This window comes from Protopterus annectens, chromosome 5.part0 (genome assembly GCF_019279795.1).
Source record: "Protopterus annectens isolate FY-2018-M chromosome 5.part0, PAN1.0, whole genome shotgun sequence".
NCBI classification, from domain to species: Eukaryota; Metazoa; Chordata; order Ceratodontiformes; family Protopteridae; genus Protopterus; species Protopterus annectens.
Window position 1 is genome coordinate 625,265,435 of NC_056735.1, and position 22,027 is coordinate 625,287,461.

At 42.1% G+C, this 22,027-nt stretch overlaps 1 protein-coding gene across 3 annotated transcripts in view; it reads right to left on the bottom strand.

Annotated features, from left to right (window-relative positions):
• LOC122802711 (cohesin subunit SA-2-like) overlaps positions 1–22,027 on the bottom strand; it is a 1,740,876-nt gene that overhangs the window by 540,265 nt on the left and 1,178,584 nt on the right. For all 3 annotated transcript variants that reach the window (XM_044072465.1, XM_044072464.1, XM_044072463.1), the window contains one exon: positions 21,238–21,415. In XM_044072465.1, coding sequence (XP_043928400.1) covers positions 21,238–21,415 — 178 coding nt within the window. The remainder of the gene's footprint in view (positions 1–21,237; positions 21,416–22,027) is intronic.

Consider the following 22,027-nt stretch of genomic DNA (forward strand, 5'->3'; position numbering starts at 1 on the left):
GCCTGTAATTCAGACACCCTTATTGCTGAAGTGATGGCTAGAAGGAAGGCTGTTTTCGAAGAAAGGAATTTCAACTCTGCCTTTGCATCTGGCTCAAAGGGAGGTAGAGTGAGCTTTTCCAATACAAAGTTAAGGTCCCAGGCTGGAGTAGGGGGTCCCCTGGGTGGTCTTAAGTTTTTTGCCCCTCTGAGGAATTGCTTCAGCAGTGGATGAAAAAAGAGGGGTGATTCTGTATTGTAATGAGCTGAAATGGCCGAAGCATGAATTTTGATGGAGGAAAAGGAAAGGTCCTTGTGAAGCATCTCAGTTAAGTATTGAAGAATCTGAGGCAAACTGGGCACTGCTGTACCCATCCCTTGAGTTTGGCTCCAGGAACAGAATCGTTTCCATTTTTCAGCATAAGATTTTCTAGTACTAGGCCTCCTTGCCTCCAGAATGACATCCATCACTTGCTTACTGAGGGATGGTAATGGAGAGATCAGGTAATTAGCTAGGCTGCCAGGTTCAGGGTTTGAAGTTGTGGGTGCAGAATCTGGCCCTCCTGCTGGAACAGCAGGGCAGGGGTCTGAGGCAGGTGCCATGGTGCCAGCAGTGAAACACTGCACAAGAGGGGGTACCAGTGTTGGCGTGGCCAGTCTGGTGCAATCAGTATTGTCCTTGGTTTGTCCTGTTTGATCTTTAGTAGTACCTTGGAGAGGAGAGGCAGAGAGGGAAAGGCATAAACTGATAGGTGTTTCCAGGTGAAGGACAGGGCATCCACTTTCCAACCTTGTTTGTGGGGAGTCCTTGTGAAGAATTTGTCCAATTGGTAGTTCTGGGGGGAGGCAAACAGGTCTATCTCTGGGCTCCCCCATTTGTTTCTCAACACGTTGAATATCTTTGGTTCCAGTTTCCACTCGTGTGGGTCCATGAGATTTCTGCTTCGGTCATCTGCCAGTGTACTTAGCTTTCCTGGCAGGAATTGAGCCTGTAGGTGCACTTGGTAGCTCAAGGCTGTATTCCACAAAGCCATGGCTAGTCAGCAGAGAGGGTATAAGTGGGTTCCCCCCTGCTTGTTTATGTACCACATAACAGTGGTGTTGTCCGTCTTTACCACTAATTGTCCTGGAAGAATGTGGTCCTTGAAGGCTGTCAGAGCATTCTGTACAGCTAACCGTTCTTTCTGATTGATATGCAGGTGCATTTGACTTGGGTTCCATTGGCTCTGAATGCACTGCCCTGCCAAGTGGGCCGCCCATGCATAATTTGATGCGGTTGGGTGGCAGGGGGTAGAGTGAATTGCAGTCCCTTGTTTTGGTGGCAGGCCTCTGCCCACTAAAGGAACTCTATCTGTAGACAAGGTATGATAGGAATCATTGATTCTAGATCCCGAGAATGTTGACACCATAGGCTTTTTAGATACCATTGTAGTTTCCTCATATGCAGTCTTGCCTATGGAATTAGTAGAATGCAAGAGGCCATGAATCCCAGGGCTTGCAGTATTTTCCTTGCAGATAACTGGGTCTTTGTGGCCAGTAGTTTGAAGTAGGCTGTCAACTGAACTTGTTTCTCTGGCATGAGGTAGGCCATCTGGAAGTTGTATTTAAGCTTGCTCCCAGGAATACAATTTGTTGGCAGGGTACACAATGTGATTTATTTTTGTTTAAGGTGCACCCCAGAGAAGTTAGCAAATGCCAGATGATTTAATAGTATGTCCTGGCTTTCTGCCTGAATTAAACAATCATCCAGGTATGGGTATATTTGAATATTCCTTTGCCTGCAAAATGCAATGACTGGAGCTAGGCACTTTGTGAATACCCTGGGTGCAGTAGATAAGCCAAAGGGCAGTGCAGAGAACTGATAGCGCATGCAGCCTGCTCTGAAGTGTAGGTATCTTCTGCAAGATTCTCTTATTGGGATGTAAAGGTAGGATTCCTTTAATTCCAGTGTTGCCAACCAGGCATCTTTGCCTGGCATGGGAAGCAGCTGATGAAGAGTTAGCATCCTGAATTTTGGGATTACCAAAAAGGTGTTTAGGATAGACAGGTCCAGGATAGGACGCCAGGAATTGTCTTTTCTGGGCACCAGGAAAAGTCTTGAGTAGAAACCTTGCCCCCATTCTTTTTCTTGGACAGGCTGAATAGCCCTGATGCTTAAAAGAGAGAGAACTTGCTTTTGAGCCTCTGCCTACTGATTTGGGGGTAGGTCTGGCCAACCGTTTGGGGTTGGTAAGAAGTGGAAGTGGAAGTGGAATCTGTATCCTTGGGAAACTATATTTAGAAACCATTTGTCTTGGGTAATGAGTTCCCAATTTTTTGCATGTAGAGCAATATTTACCCTTAAAGGAACAGTCAATACAGCAGGGCTTGGAAGGTTTAAAGTTAAGTGACTGAGACAGTTTACCATAGGGGGAGACTTACTATTCCCTGCTTTGGAAGTGGGAGCCCCCCACTGCTTAGGCCTGTGAGTACCTTGGGACTGAACCTGGGTGTTCTGCTGCTTCTGGGTTTGGACTGAGAAGGCCTGGAAGAGGCAGGAAAGGACCAATTCTTAGAGGGCCAATGCCTACTAAATCTGGGAGGCTGTACTTGCAGGAAATCTTTAACAGTTAGCATAGATTTAGGTTTTTCCTCCATCTTTTTAAGTACTACTTCTGCTTTGTTGCCAAATAGACGGGTTTGGTTTAATGGAGCATTCAGTAATTTAGCTTTAACATGATCTGGCAAAGATTGCTCCTTAAGCCAAGCATGCCTTCTAAGTAGAGATCCTGTGACAGCAGCCCTGCAAGATGCCTCTAATGAATCAAAAACACATTGCAAAGTTTGTTTTCCAACTTGTTCAGCAGAATGCATTAAATCCGGCAAATGTTCCTATAAGCTTTGGTGTGCCTTGAGAGTGATACTGGAGAAAATCGGATATGAAAAATCCACCCTCTCATGGGAATTTACCATTCTGCACATTCCTCCTCCGGGTGTATCTGAAAGGAAATGTAAAGTTCTAATTCCTATCTTCATGTTAATTAAATATTACATTTCTCTTAATTGGAAAAATAGACACTCCCTCTCTTGGGAGGGATTTAAACGCATAGCTATTAAACACCTCAAGGCTCACAAATATTTGTTTCACAATATCAAACACAAACCAATTATTAAGGAATTTTGGGGCATTCTATCTGATCATATACTTAAATGAGTTTTTTCCTTTTCTGTGCTTTTTGCTCCCTTATGTATGGACAGCATCTCTTTATACCTTACTGTGAGCAACTTATAATACAAGTTCCTGGGCAATGTAGAACGTGTACATAGTTCTTTTTTTTTCTTTTTTTTTGATGTTGTTGATATGTATGATTTTTACTACATGGTTTTGTAATTTGTCTTGCTTTATGTATTTTTCTTTGATGTTCATTGATGTAAATGTTTTCTGAAAATTGCAATAAAGAGAATTATATAAAAAAAAAGAATGCATTAAATCCTGTAATTCTTTATTTTCAGCACAGTCAGGAATCAACATCATTTTCTGTTTAAGCAATCCAATAATATGCTGCTGATACTTTAACATATGAAACTGGCAGTTCAAGGTCCTAAAGGCCAAAGTTGCAGAAGTGTATACCTTCTTAATCCATCTATCCAGCACCCTGGAATCTCTATTAGAGGGGGTAGGATTTTTGGAAGTAGTAGCCTTAATGCTCCTGGGACCCTGTGAAATCGTCTCAGGATCCGCAGTAGGATTTCTAAAGAGGAACTTGTGAGAGTCAGGTACCCTGCAATACCTGTCAGGTTTTCTGGGAGCAGGAGGTAAAGAGTCAGGGATCAGGCTAGATTCCGAGAAGGCATCATCTACAATGTCCAGTACAGGAGGGATAGCTAAAGGCCTGTGTTGAGGCAGGAGTAAGAATTCCCTAAGCCTCTTTTTGGAGTCAGATAAATCCTGGCTTTCCCAGCGGAAAAGGTCCCGTAAGAGTATGCAAGGTTTCACCAAAAGAGAAATCCTCTCGAGGGGAAGCACAGGGAATGGAGTCCTCTGCATCAGAATCCTCAAAGGTAGATGAGGGCAAATCTTTGTCATTAGAGAAAACCGAAATTTCAGACTCCTGATCAGAAGAATCAGAAGAAAAATCAGTCCTAGGTCTCTTAGAGGGGGAATGGTGGCTTCCCCTGATTAGAGTAATAAGGTCTTCAGCCATTCTTATCATTTGCATTTTAGGCATATGGGCCTGACCATGCAGTCTGGGCATCGGTTTTCTAGAAATGGATAGAGTTTTAGGCTTTAAAGAAGATGGCATCAGTTTAATATGCAAATCAGTAGGCCTGAATACACCCTCAGAAGCCGGTGCCTGCACAGCGGCTCCGGACCCATCCAAGGTAGAGACATCCGCAGGTTCCACAGTCGAAGAAGCATCTCGCGGCATACTGGACTCTGAATGGGTCTCAGTAGAGGCCTGCGAATCTGAAGTAGTGGGTATCAGGGGGTGCAAAAGGGCCTCACTGAGTACAGGTGAACTGGTGACCACCTTATGAGAAGCGTCATTGGCAGCTTTGGACCTAGGCGGTCCGTCTCTGTCTTTATCTTTGCATTTTTTCAGAATGTCGGTAGTTGGGTGGCTTACCGAAGCCATTTCAGGATAACTGAACTGAGTACCAAAATATTTAGATGCATAAATAAACCGACGACAAATAGAACAAGGTTTGAATAAGGCAAAAAACTGACAGCGAGGTACGTCGTGGTCTGGGCCTAAGCAAGGAATGCAGTACGAATGATAATCTTTATGAGGCATTTGCTTTCCACAAGAAATACAATTGTTAACTTTTACTGACATTGGTTTAGAGCAAAAAAAAAGGATCCCCAACGGGGTACTTAGCTTAGTTGAAGACTTCGGATCTGAAACTCGAAAATGAAAATTTCAGGAGTCGGCCGACTGGCACTTGCGAACTGCTTCTGCTTCGGGCACCGCACAGCAAGAAAGACTGGTGTAATGGCGTCAGCTGCATGCTTTATATCCCTGACTACCTGACGTCATGGAAGATGAAACAGCAACCAATGCAGGACCCAAGACTTTGATAAAGTACAGTTTTGTACCTACCATAAATGTAGATGTCCGAACTGGATAGCATCTGCAGTCATAACAAGTGGGTTGTCCTGTCGTCAGGCAGCCCTGCAGTCGGCCGGATTCCAAAGTCCGGGTCCGCTTGCTGATGTCGCACTCCACCCGACGTCATCTCTGTTGGTCAAAGCATCAGCCGACGCCATTTTCCTCAGTGTTTCTTGCCCCAGATGCCAGCCCTCTTGCAGGCTAAAAATTTGGATAGATGCCAATGTTTCCAAATAGATAGAGGTAAACACAACAATAAGCATATATGTACATATATACAAACAAATACACCATAAAGACTCCCCAACAGCTAGCTATTAGGAGGTAAACACCCTAGGAGTAGCACAGACAGTTCGACATCTACATTTATGGTAGGTACAAAACTGTACTATGTCCTTCATGGATGCATCTGCAGTCATAACAAGTGGGTAGAATACCATAGCCAACTAGGGGAGGATAAAAGTAGATTATGGTGTGTTTAGGATCCCTTGCAGTACAGCAGTGGCAAACCCTGCTCGGGGATCTGGAATATAGAGGCAATTATAATGCTTGGCAAATGTATGCGAGGTCCAAGTAGCCAAGGCTGTGGTAGTGGCTGTGTAGAATGAGGTCTTATGTTCTGTGGAATTGGTTTTCCATGATTTGGAGATTGTCTGTTTGAAATAGCCTTCCTGTTGCATAGGCAAAGTTGGTCAGTCTTTCTGCTATTTTTGTTCTGTCCAAGTAGTAGGGTTGGGAAAGAAGGTAGGTAGGTGGATTGCCTGGTTTAAAGACACTCTGGATACCACCTTGGGCATAAATGTAGGATTAGTCCTCTCTATCTTGGTGGAAGATTAGGAAGGGTTGCACTGCCATTAAGGCGTTCTGAAACTTTCCATGACAGGTGTTGTAGGTCTGCTGTTGCTGCTGGTTCTTTCTAGCACAAAGTTTAAATCCGGTTTGGATGTATGATGCTGTAGTTGTTCTGAGTTAACATCAAAGGCATCACATATTGTTCGGGTACCAGTTTTTAGTAGTACCTTGTGTATCAAAGGAAGAGGTGGGAATGCATATGCTGTTAGGCCTTTCCAGTTGAAGGAGAGTGAGTCCACTTTCCATGCTAGTGGGTGGAATGTCCTTGTGCAGAATTTTTTTTTGGTGAGTGATTGGTGATGCTAATAGGTCTATCTTGTGGCATCTCCATTTCTCTTCTTGAGGTCTTCCGGGTGCAAGGTGCAGCTTCCCCATTCTATAGTGGGGCTCGAATAATATTCTTGCTAATATATTTGCTGTAGTAGTCTACAAATACAAATATTGCCTGTAACTTTGTAGCTGTTGCAGGAGTGCAGGGTCCTGGGCTCCAATTCTGCATAGAGTGCCTCCCTGTTTGTTGATGTACCACATGACTGTGGTGTTGTCTGTCCTTATCATCAACTGGCCTCTTTTGAAATGGTTTGAACATTGCCAGTTTTACTGCCAGCATTTCTTTAGATTGATGTGCAGGTGAAGTTGATCCGTCTGGCTAACTCCTGTTTTAAGCATGGAATTAGTGTTTCTAGACTGTGTGTAGTTTCTCATATGTAGTCTGGCAAATGGGACCAAGATTATGCATGATGCCATGAAGACCAAGGCCTGCAGAACTTTCCTTGCTGTTAACTTGTTCTTTTTTCTGTAGTCAGGTACTGTGTCCAATTAGAATGTCCTTGTTTGGGATGGTATCAGCCTTGACTTTTGTAAATTGACTGTGTATCCCAGTCCTTGTAGCAAGTAAATGACCCTTTGTAAATCTGTTGTCAGCTTGCTTTTGTTGTCCCGCAATGCTGAGAATTGATAGTGCTCTGATCCTGCAAGAAATCTGAGGTATCTTCTTTGAATTTTGGGACAATGATGTATGTATTGAATTGGTCTCCAACTTTTTCCTTTTTTGTTCTGCTGTTGGCTTGCTAACTCCATTATCTGGCGAGAGCCTCTGTTTTCAGTTCTTTGAATTTTAGCTGTGGTCGCGGCTGACCCTGGGATATAGTTTCTGGTGAGAACTAGCCTTAATGGACATGGCAGCTGGAGGCCTAGCAGCACCACGTGCTGGGGTAGAGACATCCAAGGGGATGGTGTCTGATAAGTCAACCACCAAATTTCTGAGGTCGATTCAAGAGTTGGGCCTCAGTTGTAAGAATAGGGTTCAGCTATACTTTGAGCAGTTTTGAGGATCCGAAACTGTTCTGCAAGTTGAAAGAGGCACAGCGAACAGGCTGCTACGGCTGGGCCTAAACAAGGCAGACAGTAAGAGTGGAAATCTTAACTTTTTCTGACATAACAGCTTCTGCTTGGCTGATGCCAGAGATGCGACATCAGCTTGTTATGACAAGGACATCCAGGCTGACTGAGGGCTACTGCAAGCAGATAACCCAAATGTGATGACTGCAACAGTGAAACACAAAGAACATCTATGTCTCTCATGGACATGGGCAGCCAGTGCTCATCATGGCTTCACTCTGCAAACAATCCAACCATCTGACAATGGTGAGTTACGGAACATAAGTATTAAATGCCTAGGTTTGTAAAGGCCCAAGGGCCATTTGCCTAGTAACCTCCTATGAAAAGATATTTTGCTGACAGGGCTGACTGCATATAGGGATACAGAAAATAGGCAAGAAGGGGCTGGAATTTACTGCAGAAAACTGGCAAAGGAACCAAGGTAGTGGGGGCAAATAACTAGAGAGGGACAGGTAATAGAATGGGACAGGTTAAAAAGACATTTGGACTGCAGGCTATAGACTGCTTTTTCTATCAGGGATTGGTGTCAGAGTATAGGCAAACAGAAAGGGATAGGGGAATTCTAAGTGAAAGACTTGTGCTGGTAGTTTTTAGTTGACTCTAGAACAGAAACTGCTGTAAGATAACTGGATAATTAGTAGGGCATATATAATATTACATGGTGGCTAATAGAATCAATCAGATGAGGTTAGAAAAGATTAGGATGGGATCACAGGAGGTTACTAGGCTAACAGCCCCAGGGCCCTTACAAGCCTAGCCAGGTTCAACCCGTGTTCCCAAGGGAGTCTGGTTCAAGCAGATGCTAACTTCAGCACCTACTGCCCTGTCTAGGAGTGACACAAGTAAAACCTCCGTTGTGAATTTCCGGTTACCCACCCAATCATCCAAATTACACTTAATAATAGGGCCAATGAGAAGCTTTGGAACAAGCTTCCTATTCATGTTAAATAAAGGTAGGGGCAACCTCTGTGAGACAAATCTGTCTTTCTAGCAAGTTCTGTTGATATTACATACCAGGTTAAGGTCTTTTAAGCAAGTGACCCGTGTGCCATTTGACTTGCAAATGTGCAGCATTTCCATTAAAGCTAGGTAAATTGCTCTATATGCAAAGCACAGGTCGCCTATCAGCAGTCTGTATATAACAGAATAAAGTGACAACGAAGACCCTGAATTTTCTTTGTAAGGAACCTCTGTGGTCTCTCTAAATGCTGCAGGTGTTTGGAAAGGAACATACCAAAGGAAGCGTTGTACTCTATTATTGGCCTGATGAGAGAAGAGTACAGGGGGGTTATAACCTCTTTTGTTCTTGGAGGCAATGCTATTACTTATGAGATGAGCAATATAAAATGCCCTTCTTACCACTGTGGAAACATGGTGATCAAAGTTAAGGTTGCTGTCAACCTGTGTAACCAGATCTCTCACCACTCACTGTGTGCTCAGGGTATTGCTATTGATGTGGTAGTCTGCACAAACATCACCCTTGCTGAAGGGTATGATAATGCATTTTTTTTGCATTAAGTTTAATACCATGACTCTGGCATCAGACATTAGTCTGTGTAAGACCTTCATGTAGGATGCTGACATTGCTAGGAGTTTCAATGATCGCTCCCAGTTTGCAGTCATCAGCAAACTTTCTCAGCCACAGTCCACAGGGGAAGTAGATTCTGAACAGCAGGGGTCTCAGAACCAATCCCTGTGGAACACAAATGGTTACTGGTCTGCTGGAGGAGGTGGAGTCGCCACCTATCTTGACCGTTGTTTGGAGATTTTCTATATCTTTGTTAATAAGGTCCATGATGATTTGTACCATGGTCTTGCAGATAAGGCTGGTCAGGCTAATGGGTCTATAGTTCCTGGGGTCCATGGATACACCCCCTTTGTGCAAAGGGATGACGGTAGCTGTTTTCCATTCCACTGGGATGAAGTCAGTGCTTAGGCTGTGATTGAAAATCATGCCCAATGGTGATGCTAATTCCTGTTTTAACTCATGCAGAACACAGCCCTGGATGTTTTCTGGTCCCATAGAGGCTGCATTTTTGACTTTGGAGAGGGTGTTTAAGATCTGCTCCTTGCAGATACTAGATGGGGGACAGTTGTTAGGGATGCTTTGGGGTATATCTAGCATGGAGCAGGGAGTGAAGTTTTCACTGACCATGTCAGTCAGCGGTTTGCTATAGCTACAGAGTCTGTATATGTAATACCATTAACTATGAGTTCAGCACAAATCTAGGCCTTACCTTTGAGGTTACAGATGTGACTAAATAATACCTTGTGGTTATCTTTAGTTAGGTAAGCTAATTTGGAATCATAGTTAGCTTTGAAGGACTTCACTGGGAGTCTTATTTGCTTGTCTAAGTTGAGGAGGGAGTGTTTCCAGTTTTAAGACTGTTCCGTCCTACTCTTATTGTATAGCCTATTAATGTCAGCTACCGGGCAGGTTTGTTTTTCCTTGAAAATCTTGCTTTGGTTCTATCAGGTACTGCAGAGTCAATACAATTGCATAGGTGCTTGTATAAAGCATTGGTGTATAATTCAGCATAGGTGTCTCTCCCATCAGTGGGGGAGGGGCTATGAAGCTACTTATGCTGTCACGTAAGAGGCTGAAATTGGCCTTGGAGAAGATTGTTAGTCTAGTTGTTGGTAAGGGGGGGTCTTGTCTTATAGTTACTTCTAGTGAGACTTCTAGCGAGATTCATTTGTGGTCAGATCTTACCAGGGATGGCCACACACCAGGGGGGGGTGCAGCAGCCCCCCATATTGGTGAGCACCAGATCCACAATATTTAAGCACCTTGTGGGTGTGTCAACTAGCTGGTCCAGGGCAGTGGAGTTAATGAAGTCCAGGCACCTTTGGGCAAGTGAGTTTTTACACACATAATTTACCCAGTCAATAAATGGCTAATTAAAGTCACCAAAAACCAGGGTGTTTGTTTGTATCTTGACCTACTCAAGTAGATCCAAGTAGGTTGAGTGGATGTCCTGATTCATGGAAAAGGTCCTACAGCTGGCAATGACCTGAAGAGGGGTCTTACCTACACTTAATTGCACATGAAGTAATTCAAGGGAATTGTGCTGTTTAACCAATCTAGAAGTGTATTTATCTTTAATGAATATTGATACACCACCTCCTTTATTTCTCACTCCTTCAGTTTGTGGTCTGAATATGTGGAAGGAAATGTAACCTGGTCTAGATGGGGTGCTCTCCACAGCCTTAAATCAGGTCTTAGTAACTGCACAAATGTCAGCATCTTCCAAGATGAAGACTGCTTCCAGAGAGTGCAGTTTCTGGTTTAGACTCCTAGTGTTTAGCAGCACAACCTTGAGGTTGTTTTTGGAGGGTATTTTTACATCAATAATTTTGTTCTTGTGACATTGCCAATTGTTGAAGTTAATCATTTCTTGTTTATACTGAGGTATCATCCTAGGTGAAGGTGAAATGCTGCTTAAGGCTAGGGACGCAGCTGCCTTAGACACATAATCAGAGATCTCAGTCTTGTCTCTCTTCATATAGTCCAGTGCGGTACATCTCAAGTCGTTCACACTATGACTGGAGAAGCAATTCACAAGGAAACAATGGGAGAACATACGTATGGCAACAAAGCCCAGAAGATATAATTTTTGCTTGGAAGTGTTTGCATAGGTATTGTTATGCCCAAACCAGATGGCAAAGAATTTTCCCTTAGGAAGATAGCAAATATTGGAGGTGTGATGTGGGAGAAAGAGATAACTGGGAACATATGTTTTAGGAGTATAATGAGTTGGCACACTTTACAAATTACATACAGAGTACTGTCAGAAATATTGGGTAAGCAAATGGGTATAACTAAAGAAATGATATTTTTTTAGCTGGGATACGGGATGCAAATTGCCTAGACATACTAAGGCCTTGTTAAGTTAATTCTGATGACTGCCAAAAAGAAATTACTACAAAACAGAAATCAATGTCTAAACCAACTGTATTTTAAGTATTGAATATTGTAACAAAGATAAAAGAACTGGAAGTGGGATCTTTAAATAAGGCAGGAGAAATTATATAAAAACGGAAATTTTGGGAAAATATATATATATATATATATATATATATATATATATATATATATATATATATATATATATATGCATTTGGAAGAGAAGGAGTGAGGTTTAAAAGAAGGCAGGAATTGATCAATTTATGTAATGTTGGATTGATGATTATACAAAAGAAGATATGTGATATATGATTTTTCAACTAGGAATATGTTAATATTATATCCCAAGAATGGGTATTTAATGTATGTAATGAACAATGAATTTTAGTCTGAAGAAGTCTCTGAGAGTAAAGGGAGATGAAAGCGCTAACTGAAGTCACTGTCTTGTTAATAAAGTGCTGGTAATCCTACAGATACTGCAATTTATTTTTATTATATAATTCAAATGGACTGCGGTGGTGGTGCTGCGGTAGCGTTGTCGCCTCACAGTTAGAAGATGTCCTGTTCGATTCTCAGCTAGAGTGTCTTCTGGAGACAAGCGTGAATGGGCGTATCTTCGCTGAAGGTTGTGCGGCAGGGCTGGCAAGTCGGCACGTAAAAATCTACTGCCAATCATTAGCAGACCGGAGTTCCACTGTGGCGACCCCTAACCGGGAAAAGCCGAAAGACACAACATTATATAATTCAAATAAGGTGTTACAAAATTTTTAAATATTGCCCCTCTTGCAACTCCATCCAACTACAATAACCACAGCAATGAATGAGTCATTTACTTCAAGTATGTATAAATCATACTAAACCCAAGTTTTAGAAAGTCCATGCATTTTAACATTTTGGCTAAAATTAACTCTACTCTATTAAGTTTTCATAAAAGCTCCTACTTCCCTGCTCCTAAAGTCTGTATAACCATAGGCAAAAATATCTCCAAATTACATCGATCTACTTCTACTTACATATCTCACACAAATCCCAAATGACATCCATACTTACTCCAGGAGAGCTCCTCAATTTATCCTACTGTCAGCAAACACAAAACATTCCTGTGTTATCTTCTAGCGGTGCTACGTGGATATCTGAAAAAGAATATGCAGCTTTCCTCCAACTAAGTCTTATTCACAAGACACTCTATACTGACACACCTTCCCCTCATCACAGATTAGTTTTCTTAAATACACCATAACGTCTAAGATCCACAGTTTGTAATGCTCTACTGCTAACTGGACCTGCCACTACGAACAGACAGATCTCACTTCAAACAATCATACAAATGCCATACGCAGTGTATTTGGAAGTACATTAACTGACATATTACAAAGGTTGTTTACCAATGTTTTAAAATATCAGCAGCTACCTAAGAAATCACCAATAACTCTTTTTCCATTCATTACAGCTCCACTGCCTTTCTAGAAAAATGTCTGGTCTACTAACTAATCCCTCATTAATACTTACTGTTTCCCCTCTTAATTCCCTTTTCCAGCATGTTGCAAGCCCTAATTATATCCACTTTCCTCATATGATTTACACTGCATCAGTGCATGCACATCAAACAATCATTATCTCTCCCTTTTACCCTGCTGAAAAGTTTGACACCACTTCTACCATGCACACGTACGCTCTAAGAAACTAGACCACAAATGCAATGTTACTTCTGTCTTCTGTCACCCATCTCTAATGGTATAATAAACCTCTTGTATGTATTCTTTATAACTATTTATCTCACGTGAGTACTGCTGTACTGTATCAAACCATAAAAACTTCTATTATTTGTTTGATATTTCCCTGACTGTGACTGAAAAATGTCCATTGTGGATCAGGCTATTCCTGTGGGTAACAAACACATAAATGACTAAAACATGTAAACAGCACAAGTACTTACCCTTACAAGAAGAATTAAGAGTCTCTTTCTCATTGACTAGCTTACTCTGACATCACACAACACGCAAATCTAGGATGAGGAAATCAAACTCAAACTTGCTTATTCTCAGCATATGTATTTAAGCTATTAAGTATTCATATCTCCACTCCTACATAATCAACTACATTTACCGTAAATTATCATATCATAGGTTCGTACTAACCTAACTGCCTTTGTGAGCCATTTTAAACCTAGCCAATTATCCCTTGTGATACTCAAACCCTGCACCTTGGGCTTGCAAGGCAAACACCTTAAACATTAGGCCACCCTCCCAACCCATATCTGTACTCTCAGTACTCCCCCCTTCTTCCTGTTAATATGCATTAGGAGAAAACAGGCCCTCTGCTCACAGAAAATGATATTTCATTGGACCGTGCTGCCTCTGCCAATCTTCACATTTAAAATGAACACAAAACTACTGACTAGGTGAGCCAAGATTGTAAAAATCAGAGGACAGTAGGGTGGGTAGCTTGAAGTTCAGAAATAAGCCCAAGAAAACAAGAGTGCTAGACTGGGAAAAGAAAGATAACCACCTAGTGGGTAGAAAATCGTAAACACTGCTTAGTCAATAGCTCCAAGAGTCCCAGACAGAAGAAAGTTGGCAGACACACATGTGACTGGCTGGATGTTAGCAATATGAGATTTAAGACAAAATATAATGTAAGGTACCTGATGTCTTATCAGATGAAATATGAAGTAGTGCATACAATATTCTTATAAATATGAAGTAAAGACATAATACACTAAGAATGATGTCACTTGTTTATAGCAAGGAATTCAATAGTCATAGCCATCTACATATATATATATATATATATATATATATATATATATATATATATATATATATATATATATATATATATATATATATATCTATATATATATATATATATATATACATACACACGTTTGTGTGTTATGTTTATGCATGCATGCATGCATAGATATGTGCAGGTTTGGTATGATTCCTTGAAGCACAATACACTGAGCCAATTAATGCCAAAACAAAACAATCAATGGCATTTCACTGGCACAAATCTACAACACGCACTTAACATTACACTCGTGGGGAGTGGGGGGTGGCATGTGCCTTTAAGTATTGCCTACATGCATTCACACACACACACACACACACACACACACACACACACACACACACACACACACACACACACACACACACACACTATCATTACATGAAGAAGACATCCAATACATAAATATAACTTAAAACAGTTTTTGACAAATCACGCAATCAATCAAATTTGATGCTTCCGGATATCTATCTATCTTTGAAGACTGAATGGAAAAACAATGAAAAAAAAAATTTTTTGCTGGGGTGGGGGTGGGGGTGGGGTCAAGTCCTACACTACCCCCACACCCATGTTAATTACATACACAAACTCAGAGATCGCACCACACTGGGGAAAAGAAGAATCCCCCTTTCTCCGCTGAATGCCGATCTCAAAGTATGTTTGACTGCACTTGAGTCAAAGAATGACTTAGATTTTTGCCAGTAAAATGTCATTCCTTGTTTTGCTTTTAGCAATTCATGGCTCAGTCATACCCTACATACAGTTAATTTTATATCTATATCTATATCATGAATGGTAGAAATATTAAATAATCGACACAAAAGACATTGTCAGAAACACAATGACCATTCAATATATAGACAACACTAAATTCTGAAACTTGGTACATTGAAAAATGAAACAAATTTCCTTTTCTGATATACTACCCATAACCATACCACATATTCAACTCCAAGCTGTCTGAATAATGATAGTATTATGGAAAGTTGTTTTTTTTTTTAATTAAGGTTGCACGTTAGGATTAGTACAGATTACGAAGATGGAGCCTGCTTTACCTTAGTGATGTGTGTTAAACATGCCCCAAATCCTAACATGAAGCTTACCTTAAAAATCCCCTTCCATCAGATTATTACTACACAAGATAGCTTGAACACTCACCACTTACACACACACACACACACACACACACACACACACACACACACACACACACACACACACACACACACACACACAGCTTATCTTCTTACTTAACCCTTACCCAAACCCAGAAACACTCACGGTTACATACAAACTCTCAGCCCCAAAAACGGCAGCTAACTAACTGGAAATTGCCCAATACCATAGCCATTTGTACAAAACATACTGCAGTTCACTTGTGTTGCACAAACTAGTGCTGATCAATTGAACTGCAAAGTACAGTTGTGTACCTACCATAAATGTAGATGTTCGAGTGTATTCACTGTTGCAGTCATTATACTTGGGTTATCCTGCTGGCAGGCTACCCGCAGTCGGCCTGAATTCCAAAGTCTAGGTCCAGCGTCGGTTGCTGTCGCCTCTTCCCTGACGTCAGTGTGCCAGGGGTATAAAAGATGCAGCCAACGCCATTTTCTTCAGTTTTTCTTGCCCCAGATGTCAGGTGCCCCCAAATTGGTAGGCTAAAAATTATGCCAATAAGTATTAATGCAGTAACATAAACATATCCTTCATCTACAAGCAAATACACCACATAGGTTGAATAGGATAGAGAAGTACAGATAAGTTCCAGCAAGGAAAAGGGGGATGGGGGGTGGGTAACCTGGACTGCAACAGTGAATACACTCGAACATCTACATTTATGGTAGGTACACAAATGTACTATGTTCATCATGTTTCACTGTTGCAGTCATTACACTTGGGTTGAATCCCACAGCTGAGGTTGGGTGGCTGGGTCTAAATAGGATTAGGAGAGGCTATAAGGTCCTGCAGAACTGAAGTGGCAAAGCCTGCTCTGGATTTAGAGTAGAGAGGTAAGTGGTAGTGCTTGGTAAAAGTGTGCAGTGAACTCCAAGTTGCAGCCTCTAAAATGTCTTTGGTTGGTACTCCTCTGAGGAAGGCTGCTGAAGTGGCTGCTGCTCTGGTTGAGTGTGGCTTAATGCCCTTAGGCACTAATTTGCCATGTTGTGAATAGCAGAAACGAATGCAGTGGCCTATCCATTTTGAAATAGTCTGCTTTGAGATAGCCTTTCCCTGTGATCCTGCAGCATATGCCACTAAGAGTTGCTCAGTCTTTCTGAAAGCTTTAGTTCTGTCCAAGTAGAAGCGTAGCTGTCTGTGTATGTCCAAAGAATGCAGGAGTCTCTCACCCTTATTCTGTGGGTTTGGATAAAAAGTGGACAAATGAATGGTTTGGTTAAGGGCCACACTGGACACTACCTTAGGCATATCTGTTGGGTTCGTCCTCAGAGAAACCCTGTCTGGATGGAAAATGATAAAAGGTTCCACAGCCATGAGTGCCTGTAACTCTGAGACTCATCTTGCAGAGGTTATTGCTAGGAGCAGTGCTGTTTTCCATGATAAGAACTTTATTTCAGCTGTATTGGCTGGCTCAAAAGGTGGCAGTGTGAGTTTTTCCAAGACATAACTGAGGTCCCATGCAGGTACTGGTGCTCTCTTTGGAGGTCTTATGTTTTTGGCCCCTCTGAGGTACTGCCTTAGCAATGGATGAGAAAAAAATAGGTGGTTCCGTATTGTAATGAGCTGAAATGGCAGAGGCATTGATTTTAATTGATGAAAAGGATAGGCCTTTGTCCAACATCTCAGTTAGGTATTGTAAAATCTAAGGAATATTTGGTACAAACGTGTCAATTCCTTGCGCCTGGTTCCAAGCACAGAATCTCTTCCATTTTTCTGCATAAGATTTTCTGGTACTGGGTCTCCTGGCCTCCAAAATAACATCCATCACTGCTTTAGAGAGAGGTGTGTTCTGAATGGCTACATTATCCGCCATGCTGCCAGATTTAGGGTCCTGAGTTGGCTGTGCAGGATCTGATTGTTTCGTTGGGTCAGTAAGTGAGGAATTAAAGGTAATGTCCAGGCTGGGCCTTGAGACAAGCTCTTTAGGATTGGGTACCAGTGCTGGCGGGGCCAGTCTGGGGCAGTCAGAACCACTTTTGGCTTATCTTGTCTGACCTTTAGGAGTACCTTGGGGAGGAGAGGCAGAGGAGGAAAGGCATATACTGTTTGGGTTTGACAGCTGAAGTATAGGGCATCCACTTTCCATGCTTGCTTGTGATAAGTCCTTGTGCAGAATTTCTGTAGTTGGCAGTTGTGAGGGGAGGCAAATAGATCTATATCTGGACATCCCCATTTCTTTATTATCATGCTGAAGACTTGTGGATCCAGCTTCCACTCGTGGGGATCCACGAGGTTTCTGCTTAACTCGGCTGCCAGAGTATTTTTCTTTCCTGGCAGGAATTGTGCTTGCAGGTGTACTTGATAAGTCAATGCTGTGACCCACAAAGTCATGGCTTGTCTGCAGAGGGGGTAGGAATGTGTGCCTCCCTGCTTGTTTATGTACCACATGACTGTAGTATTGTCCGTCCTTATCAGTAGTTGTCCAGGATGAAGTAGATCCTTGAAAGCTGTCAGGGCATTCTGAACAGGCAGCATCTCTTTTTGATTGATATGAAGATGCATTTGGCTTGTGGGCCATGTGCCCTGAATACATTTTCCTACCATGTGGGCCCCTCAGGCATAATCTGATGCAGCTGTTGTTATTGACTGCCTGGCTGAGGGTAGGGTGAATGGCTGTCCCTTGTTGTGGTGACAGGCCTGTGCCCACCATCGAAACTCCTGTTGCAGACAAGGAATGAGGGTAATTGATGTTTCCAGGCTGTGGCAATGTTGAGTCCAAACACTTTTTAGGTACCATTGCAGTTTACTCATATGCAGTCTGGCATATGGAATTAGCAGAATGCATGAAGCCCAAAGCCTGCAGAATTTTTCTTGCAGATAACTGGGTCTTTGTTGCCAACCTTTTGAAGTAAGAAGTCAGTTGCCTTTGTTTGTCTGGTGTGAGATAAGCCATCTGGGCAGTTGTATTTAAGCTTGCACCCAGGAATTTTATCTCTTGAGAGGGTACTTGTTTTGATTTCTTTTCGTTTACTGTGCACCCTAGGCAAATTAGTAATCTTTTTACAAATGCCAGATGCTTTAGTAGAATGTCCTTGTCCTCTGCTTGAAGAAGGCAATCGTCCAAGTAAGGATATATTTGAATTCCTCTTTGTCTGCAGAATGCAATTACTGGTGCCAGGCATTTTGTGAAGACCCTGGGCGCAGTAGATAAGCCAAAGGGCAGTGCAGAGAATTGGTAGTGCATTGAGCCAGCTATGAATTTGAGGAATAGACAGGTCCAGTATTGGTCTCCAGGCTTTGTCCTTTCTGGGTACCAAGAAAAGTCTTGAGTAAAATCCTTGTCCCTGCTCTTGCTGTGGTACTTGCTGAATGGCCCTCATGTCCATGAGGGATGAAACTTGTTTTTGTGCCTCTGCCCATACCTTTTGCCCTTGGCAGGGTATGAAAGTGGAACCTGTAGCCCTGGGACACTATATTCAAGACCCATTTCTCTTGGGTGATCATGTGCCAATTTTGAAAAAAAGTGCTAGTTTTCCCCTTAAGGGGGCTGCCAAAAGATAAGTGCTTGGTGCTGGCAGAGGGAAGTCATTGGGACTGTTTCCTGTATGGCTGTGATTTGTCTTCTCCGCTTTTGGAGGTAGAAGCGCCCCACTGTTTAGGCCTGTATGAGCCCTGGGGCTGGGATCTGCCTCTGGGGCATCTGTATCTGCCTCTTTGTGGCCTGTCTGACACTGGAAAGGACCAATTCTTTGTAGGCCAGTTCCTGCTAAATCTGGGTGGCTGTACCTGTAAGAAATCCTTCACTGTTTGCATAGATTTCGCTTTATCTTCCATTTTCTTCAACACCTCTTCTGCTTTAATACCAAAGAAAGTATCATTCTGTAATGGAGCATCTAATAATTTTGCTTTAACATGATCAGGCAGATTCTGCTCCTTTAACCAAGCATGCCTCCTAATGACAGAACCCGTAACTGCGGCCCTGCAAGAGGCCTCCAGAGAATCAAAACCACATTGCAATGTATGCTTTCCCACTTGCTCAGTTGCATACAATAAATCCTGCATTTCCTTATTTTCTGCACAATCAGAATTTGCCAACATTTTCTGTTTTAGCACTGACAGTAAGTACTGCTGATATTTAAGCATATGAAATTGACAATTTAAAGCCCTCACAGCCAAAGTAGCGGAAGTGTAAACCTTTTTCCCCCATCTGTCTAGTGCTCTTGAATCCCTATCAGAGGGGATAGGATTTTTTGCAGTAGAAGCCTTGACCCCTTTGGGACCCTGAGAAATAGTTTTTGGGTCAGCAGCAGGGTTTTTATAAAGAAATTTATGTGAATCTGGAACCCTGTAGTATCTGTCTGGTTTAACAGGGGCAGGGGGTAAAGAGTCAGGAGAAAGGCTGGACTCTGAAAATACATCATCTACAATGTCTAACACAGGGGGAATAGCAAGAGGCCTGTGCTGAGGTAGGAAAAGAAAATCTCTAAGCCTTTTCTTTGATTCTGAGTAGTCTTGGCTCTCCCAGTGGAAATGCTCCCTCATGGTATGCAGGTTTCCCCAAAAGAATAATCCTCAGGAGGAGAGGCTGAAGGGATAGATTCTTCAGCATCAGAATCTTCATAGGGAGGAAGAGAGTATTCCTGTTCAGAAGAGGAATCAGAGGAAATGGAAACCTGATCTGAAGATTTATATTCTGTCTCTTGCCTAGGCCTCTTATCAGGAGGGAGATGGGAATCCGTGATCAAGGTAATTGGGTCTTCGGCCATTTTGAGCATCTGTTTTTTAGGCATGGAAGTCTGTCCTGGAGAATGCTGTACTTGTTTCTTTGTCTTTAGAGTTGCTTTAGACTTTGCTTTAGAAGCTGAGGCAGGCTTTACATATAACTGTGTAGGTCTGAAAACGCCCTCAGAAGCAGATGCCTGCTCAGCGGCTCCAGACCCATCTGAGGGAATAGTTTCCGAGTGTCCACTATCTTGAGTATCCAGAGGCCTAGCTGGCTCCACGTGGGAATCGGCAGTGGCCTGTGGCTCTGAGGTAGTGGGAGTCAGGGGCTGCGAAAGTGCCTCACTGAGAACCGGCGACTGGCTTAGCAGAAGCCTCGTCGTCAGTTTTGGACCTCGGATGCCTGTCCTTTTCTTTTTCCTTGCGCTTTTTGTAAACTCCGGTCGTCAGCTGTTCCAATGGCATTATATAGTTGAATCTTCAGCCAAAGTAATGAAAGGCAAAATCGTACCGACGCGTAATAGTGCATTGGTTAAATCTAGCACAAAACCGACAGCTAGCAATGTTGTGATCAGGGCCTAGGCAAGGAATACAGTAAAAATGAAAATCCTTATGAGGTATTTGCTTCCCACAAGAAATACAATTGTTAACTTTTTCTGACATCGGTCTGGAGCAAGAAAAAAGTTTCCCCAACGGGGTACTTAGCTTTAATGAAGACTTCGGATCTGAAATTCGTTTTTGAAAATCTCAGGAGTCGGCCGACCAGCACTTGCGAACTGCTTTTGCTTCGGGCACCGCGCGGCAAGAAAGACTGAAGAAAATGGCATCGGCTGCATCTTTTATATCCCTGGCGCACTGACGTCAGGGACGAGGTGACAGCAACTGACGCCGGACCTAGACTTTGGAATTCAGGCCGACTGCGGGTAGCCTGCCAGCAGGATAACCCAAGTGTAATGACTGCAACAGTGAAACACGATGAACATCACTAGTATATACATAAATAAGATATATATATATATATATATATATATATATATATATATATATATATATATATACACACACACACACACACACACACACACAAAAGCACATACATGTGTACTCATAAACATATTAAAAAAATATATATATATATATATATATATATATATATATATATATATATATATATATACATACATAAATACAAATATTACACAGATGGATATGTCTGTCTTTTTGTGTGTACTTACCACAATGGTAATCAATGACAATAAAACTCAAGAAATACTCCTGTGCTACTAATAATTTTAAAAGATGTCCTTCTCAATGAGCTCAGTATGACAGCAGTTAGTTTTCAATCAGAGAGTTTATTTGTGCTTCTCTTGAGACTTACCTTCAGGTGTGCTGCCTTCTCGCTTTACTTTAGATTCTTGAAAAACCTCAAGTTGGACAAATTTAAGCAGTTCTGATTCCAGGCTGGAATCTGGAATGTACACAAGACGTTCACCTACTTCATCTGACTGCAGCTTATGGCTAAAAATCAGCAGGATGTCACATAGTATTGAAAAGCCCTGAAACAAAATTACACAGTTAACTTTTACGTTTCTGTACAAAACAGCAGCATTTCTGTTAAATTTATTTCAGATGTTGTACAGGTTTAAACCACTTCTGTCAACTTTAGTTTTCTTAATTTTTCTAATCGGTAACAAAAAATTAGTTACTGGCCCACCAGGTACTGGATTCTTTAATGAAGATGTTAACTCATTTTTAAGGTACACTTAGGCTTTTCTAACTTTTGTAAGCTGGAATTCTACGCTTGTCAATTTTTTCATAAACCTGTTTTGTGCCATTTCTGGCTTCCCACAGCTGACCATCTGCTGCACCCAAGGGTTTTTCCTCATTCAGTGGATCTGCTAAGCATGGCTAGCCTTTGCTGGACTACCTGTCACCCATGTTTGGAGCTGTTGCACAGTACTTCTCTAGGTGTGTTTTGTCCCTAAGTTCCTACCCCCTGCATACGCCCTTCGCATATCATAGAAGGACATGCAATAGGTTTGCTGGTACATTGTTCCACCTCTGCAGTGATTCAGCTACAGCCATGCCCTCCCAGGGGAGAACAGATTCCCATATATCCCTGGCCTTCACCGGAAATAAACAAGATGCATCCAAGTGTGCATGCACTC